This window comes from Trachymyrmex septentrionalis, unplaced genomic scaffold (assembly GCF_001594115.1).
Source record: "Trachymyrmex septentrionalis isolate Tsep2-gDNA-1 unplaced genomic scaffold, Tsep1.0 scaffold75, whole genome shotgun sequence".
Classification (NCBI taxonomy): domain Eukaryota; kingdom Metazoa; phylum Arthropoda; class Insecta; order Hymenoptera; family Formicidae; genus Trachymyrmex; species Trachymyrmex septentrionalis.
Window position 1 is genome coordinate 686,921 of NW_017305938.1, and position 6,486 is coordinate 693,406.

The 6,486-nt window shown below is 36.1% G+C and overlaps 1 protein-coding gene across 1 annotated transcript in view; it reads left to right on the forward strand.

Moving 5' to 3' along the window:
• Positions 1 to 718: 718 nt before the first annotated feature.
• Positions 719 to 6,486, forward strand: part of LOC108754058 (midasin) — a 24,227-nt gene continuing 18,459 nt past the window's right edge. The window contains exons 1-6 of the mRNA XM_018496094.1: positions 719 to 818; positions 937 to 1,172; positions 1,388 to 1,630; positions 1,755 to 2,809; positions 2,995 to 5,784; positions 5,928 to 6,405. Of these exons, the coding sequence (XP_018351596.1) occupies positions 747 to 818; positions 937 to 1,172; positions 1,388 to 1,630; positions 1,755 to 2,809; positions 2,995 to 5,784; positions 5,928 to 6,405 (4,874 nt within the window). The 5' untranslated portion in view covers positions 719 to 746. The remainder of the gene's footprint in view (positions 819 to 936; positions 1,173 to 1,387; positions 1,631 to 1,754; positions 2,810 to 2,994; positions 5,785 to 5,927; positions 6,406 to 6,486) is intronic.

Sequence of the window (6,486 nt, forward strand, 5' to 3'; positions counted from 1 at the left end):
GAAAGCAGGTAGCAGGCTTTGCTGCGTTCCTTTGTTCATAGTTTGATATTGTTGAAGCTTCGCTCGCTATGTATTTTCGCTCGAATCGACGGAGTGAAGGGTCTTCGCCAGCGATGCTCCATTGCATGAAACCTTTATTTTTTCCTTTAGTACATAGATGTAAACACACGTACTACGTACACATACTAAAGCAGTGATGCGCATCAAACTTAATACGCATACCAATATTTTCATGATTTTCATGTAAATTAAGCCATTAATTGTTCGTCTTTGTCTATCTAACGGACCGAAATTCGTAGATATAGTGAAGACTACAATCAAAAAATCGTGGATATTACCGACCGGATCATGGATATCGGCTACATAGTTCAATATCTTTTTCTTAGGACACATCGTCCACTTTTCAAGGCTGGAGATGATAAATCAATATTTAATTCATATAATCGTATATGTAGCACGATTACATAAACCAAATATTGATTTATCATCTCTAGCCTTGAAAAATGGACGTTGCTATGTAGTTTACATCCACTTTGTCAGAGGGCAGTAATGCGCGGCAGCATTTTTGCGGTTACAGGTTTTGGTCCGTCATGTCCTTTCTCAGGTTTCACTTTGATAACAGCTAAATCCCGGGCATGGCACATGGCCTGGTCCGCCTGATTGTAACCTGTTTTGTTCGAATAAATGTGCACTGCATTTTTACAAATAATTTGTTTAACTTTTCTACATAAACAGAATAGTACAAAATGTTAACTGAGAATTTGACAATTTTCTGTGAACGAGATCAGAAATATAAACAGAGATTCTTACCTTTTGAAGTAAATATGGCTATTTTTATGTTATTTTTCCTGCAGATCTTTCTAATTATTACTTCGTAATTTTAATCATTAGAAAATTATATGTTTAGATATAAGTTTAATAATTTATTTTTTACAGAAATTTAGTAAACTTAAGCCAGATACAATTTTGGAAATATTATGTGAATTTTTGATGCAACCAGAATGCACAAAAGATGTTATTGATTGTTTCCCAGATTTGTTATTAGGCCTTATTTCTGTAGCCATACCTATAGAAAACATACAATCATCAGCATTAATAGACAAGGATATTATTCACAGATTAAATTGTGTTATATTAGGAAAACTACTTGATGTTAATCAAGATTTATTAATGTACGTATATTATATAATATATCAGAAAATATATTATACCAATAAATATGTGTTGTGTTGTATAAAATTTTTATATAATAAACTTCTTATAATAATAAAAGTTTATTATATAAAAATCAACTCTTAATTATTTAATTTCTAAATGTTAATTATTAATATTCTTTATTGTGAAGAAAGATTAATATATGTTGTAAAATATTTTTTTTTTATTTCAGCTATGTTTTACACTACTTTGATATTAATCCAGCTCCATTCGAACTTTTTCATTCTCTTGATGTAGTTATACCCCTAAAAAAACAAAACAGAAGAAAATTTTCATATATCTCAGAAGTATCTGAATATGACATTGTTATCGCATGTCATAGTATTTTGCAGTCTGCTGTTAGCCATTTCAAGCATAAATGGAATTGGTCTAAATTTTACAAGTATTTAACAAATGCAGATGACAGGGTGAAATGGTATGTACGTTGCAAGAAACTTAATAAAAAATTCCTTCCAAAATGTATGCAGTATATATCTTAATATATTTTTAATTATCTATATAATTGCTGAAAAGTAAGAAATTTATTAATTTGATTTCAGGGTTGCCTTAAAATGTATAGCAATAGTTTTAAACATGTCTGAATCAACAAGATTATCATGCGCGCAAACACTCATTCCAAACTTTAAAAAATTTTTGATTGATTATGAAGACAAAAGCATAAATACTAATATTATCTGCGCCAGCTGTGAATCAATGGAAGACATAGTTAAAAATATTTCATCTATTGTATCCGTTGGTGGCATCTTATTACCCACTCTTGGCAGGAGTCAGAGCACTTACAATTTAGTCCCAGTTTCTTCCACGAAAAAAAATCTGCAAAGTTTGGCCATAGCTATAGGCTCCAGGAAATGCATTTGTTTGCAAGGACCAGTTGGTTGTGGTAAAACAGCTCTGGTAGAGTATTTAGCCAGAGTTACTGGACATGACACGTCAAACTTTATTAAAATGCAACTAGGTGATCAGACCGACTCGAAGATGCTGCTAGGAATGTATAGGTGTACCGACATACCTGGTGAATTTGTTTGGCAACCAGGTGTTCTTACACAAGCGGTTATTGCTGGTAAGTGGCTACTCTTGGAAGATGTGGATAGCACTGCCCTTGATGTAGCCAGCATCTTAAGCAATTTGATGGAAACTGGAACGCTCTGCGTACCTGGATATCGCGATACTATTTATGTCAACAGCGGATTCCAGTTGTTTGTTACGAAGCGATTAATGACGTCCATTACGGGAATTCAAAAACATGTCACAGGATCTTCAAATTTGTTGCAAAAACATTGGCTGTGCCTAAACGTAGAGCCTCTGTCCACAGACGAATTAGTGACTTTAGTCCAAACCCTGTTTCCAATATTAAATACAATTGCTACTAAAATAATAGATGTATTTTTGTTGTTTTCCGTGGGAGATCATGATAGTGAAAGTAATGCATATGATGCTATACTGTCACTGAAGATTGGACGACAGACGTCAACACGAGATTTAATAAAATGGTGTTCCAGAGCTATCGTTGATTTCAATGTTTCATCATCAGATTCTCTATTGAAAATATTTCAAGATGCTCTAGATGTCTTTTGTTGTTCTGTGCCTAATCAAGGTAGTTACTCCCTTACGCTTCTGTTTAATCATATTACAGTATATAAAATATGTTTTAGTCTCCTTTATCTATCAATTGTATATACATTTATAAATATTGATAATTTATTTTTATTTTCTATTTTTTAATATTTAAAGATGTTTTCAGTTATATTATTATATCATTAATCATATTATCTTTTATAGAGCAACGATTGAATTTGGCAAAGGCGATAGCTCGTAAACTTGGCATTATAATGCTGAAGGCGGAGTACTTTTGCAATATGTATAAACCTTCCATAGACTTACCTCCTGAGTTTCTGGTTGCAGGCAGAGCAAAGTTGACTCGTAAAAAAGCACAGTATGCAAGAATAGATATAGAAAAGATTAATTTTTCCTTTACAAGACCTTCTGCATGTTTACTGGAGCGCATAGCTATTTGCATCAAGCAGAAGGAGCCCGTGCTGCTGGTTGGTGAGACTGGTACTGGAAAAACAAGTTCAATTCAATACTTAGCGAGGAGTACCGGTCATAGATTGATAGTTATAAATATGAATCAACAAAGCGAGAGCGCGGATTTATTAGGTGGTTATAAACCAGTCGATTTGAAGTTCTTAATCTCGCCTATCCGGGAGGAGTTCGAGATCTTGTTCCGTTCTTACTTCATGATCGAGACAAATAAGAAGTTTCTTGAACATATTGCTCTGTGTCACAAGCAACAAAAGTGGAAGAATCTTATTATTTTGATGAGCCACAGTGCACATGCTGCTGTGAAGAGATTGAGAAATAAGTGTGAAAAGTACCTTGAAGATAGTACATTTAGGAAAGACACTTCAAAACATTTTAGACAAGACAAAAAATCTCAAAAGAAATCCGATCAGGACGATATCGAAGCTGATTTAAATATGCTGAATAAGTGGGAAAAGATGCTGGAAAAATTAGACAAGCTGGGAACTCAAGTGAAGAGTCAATATGCACTAGCGTTCTCCTTTATAGAGGGGAGTTTGGTCAGGGCTTTGCGAGATGGTTATTGGGTTCTTTTAGACGAGATTAATCTAGCAAATGCAGAAACATTGGAATGTCTTTCCGGTTTATTGGAAGGGTCTTCGGAGTCTTTGTCGTTACTGGAGCGCGGTGATGGAGAACCTGTGAAAAGACATCCTGACTTTACAATGTTTGCCTGCATGAATCCGGCCACAGATGTCGGCAAAAGAGACCTACCGGTTGGTTTGAGAAACAGATTCACCGAGTTTTACGTCGATGAGTTGACTGAGCAATCGGATCTTGAGTTGCTTGTAAGTTCTTACTTAGCGGAATTAAATTTGCCAGAGAAACATAAAGCAATCGTGAAGTTCTACTTAAATGTTAGGAAGGAAGCTATGAGTACATTGTTCGATGGCACAGCCCATAAACCACATTACAGTTTGAGAACATTATGTCGCGCATTGTACATTTCTGCATCAAATCCTTGTGGTAATGTTCTGAGATCTTTGTATGAATCCTTCTCTTTGAGTTTTCTGACACAACTGGATTACAATTCTTATCCAATTGTACAAAGAATGATCGCGAAAGCTATCCTTGACAACAAAAACATTAAAGAAATTCTTGGCATTCCTATACCAAAACCGAAATGCAGCCCAGGAGAAGCTTACATGTATATTGAAGGATACTGGGTTCTGCAAGGCAGTTTAACGCCCGAAACACCTAGCAACTACATATTGACTGATTCTGTTAAAAGAAATTTGAAAGATTTAGTAAGAGTCGTGTCAATTGGAAAAATCCCAGTTTTGTTACAAGGCGACACGTCAGTAGGCAAGACCAGTTTGATTACTTATTTAGCGAAAACCACAGGACATGTTTGCGTCCGTATAAACAATCATGAGCACACAGATCTACAAGAATATGTCGGAAGTTATATCGCTGATGAAACTGGAAAATTAGTGTTCAAGGAAGGTGTCCTAGTTGATGCGATGCGCAAGGGATATTGGATTATTTTGGACGAGTTAAATCTAGCCCCGAGTGATGTTCTAGAAGCCTTGAATCGAGTTCTCGACGACAACAGGGAATTGTTTATACCTGAGACGCAACAGGTAGTAAAAGCGCATGAACATTTTATGTTATTTGCGACGCAAAATCCTCCTGGTCTCTATGGTGGTCGAAAAGTTCTGTCACGAGCGTTTAGGAACCGATTTATAGAATTACACTTCGACGAGATACCGCCAAATGAATTACAGATAATACTTAATCAGAGATGCAGTATGCCAGAGTCGTACTGCAAACAAGTAATTAACGTAATGACTGATCTGCAAACAAGACGTAAAAGTACGGCGGCTTTCGCTGGTAAAAAAGGATTTATAACTTTACGAGATCTATTTCGTTGGGGCGAAAGGTATAGATTAGCACCTGACATAGGCAATAAACTGTATGATTGGAGTCAACATCTGGCGGACGAGGGCTATCTCGTTCTCGCAGCTAAAGTCCGCAAAGTAGAAGAAGCAGATGAAATAAGACAAGTAATAAGAAAACATTTAAAAAGAGACGTGGATCCCGATAACTTGTTTACGTTAAACGACAAGACTTCGCCAGTTACCAGGCACATTTTGGAAGAAATCCTGAAGAACAATATTTCCGGTTTCAGCCACATTGTATGGACTTATCACATGCGCCGAATAGCGGTTTTGATGAAGAAATCCTATCAATTCAAGGAACCAGTGTTACTGGTCGGAGAAACTGGTGGAGGCAAAACCACAGTCTGTCAATTAATCGCAGCCATCAACGGCCAAGCTATGCGTAGCGTAAACTGCCATATGCACACCGAATCATCCGATTTTCTAGGAAATTTGCGACCTGTTCGAGATCATGTCGAGGATGATCAGAAGCTCTTCGAATGGGTGGATGGTCCTTTGATAAATGCTATGCGTAACGGCGATCTATTTTTAGCTGACGAAATTTCGTTGGCTGATGATAGTGTTTTGGAACGATTAAATTCACTCTTAGGTATGTATAAGCTGTAGGAAATAGATGCCAAATACAAATCATGTACATGTCTTCATTTGTGTATATAATTATTAAAAAGATTTACAGAGTCGATTTATCTAATTATGAAGTTTATTTATGATATATTTAATCTTTCTGTACAGAACCGGAACGTAGTCTTTTATTAGCTGAGAAAGGAATCGAATCTTTGCACGGTGAAGGGAACACCGTGATCGTGGCTGACGAGAAATTCGTATTTGTCGGGACCATGAATCCGGGTGGTGATTACGGTAAGAAGGAGCTCTCGCCGGCCTTACGAAATCGCTTCACTGAAGTATGGTGCGAAGGTTGCATGGCCAGAAGCGATCTACGTGATATAATAATACATAATCTTTGCATTGATTTGCAAACGAGAGAGTCTATCGCCAATGCAATATTGAGATTCACTGAATGGTTACAAACTACCGAAGTAGGCAAAAAACTTACTGTGAGCATACGAGATGTGCTCACTTGGGTGACTTTTATAAACGTATCAACTGATGGCACCTTGTTATCGAAACTAACGATCGGAGAAGCATACTATCATGGTGCTTGTCTCACGTACATCGATAGTCTTGGATCTAGTTCCACAGGTTCGGAGAGGTAAATGTTATTAACACATAAAATTAATTTCTTTAATTGAAATAATAAAATAATATTTAATCAAATTTTAATATTAAATAT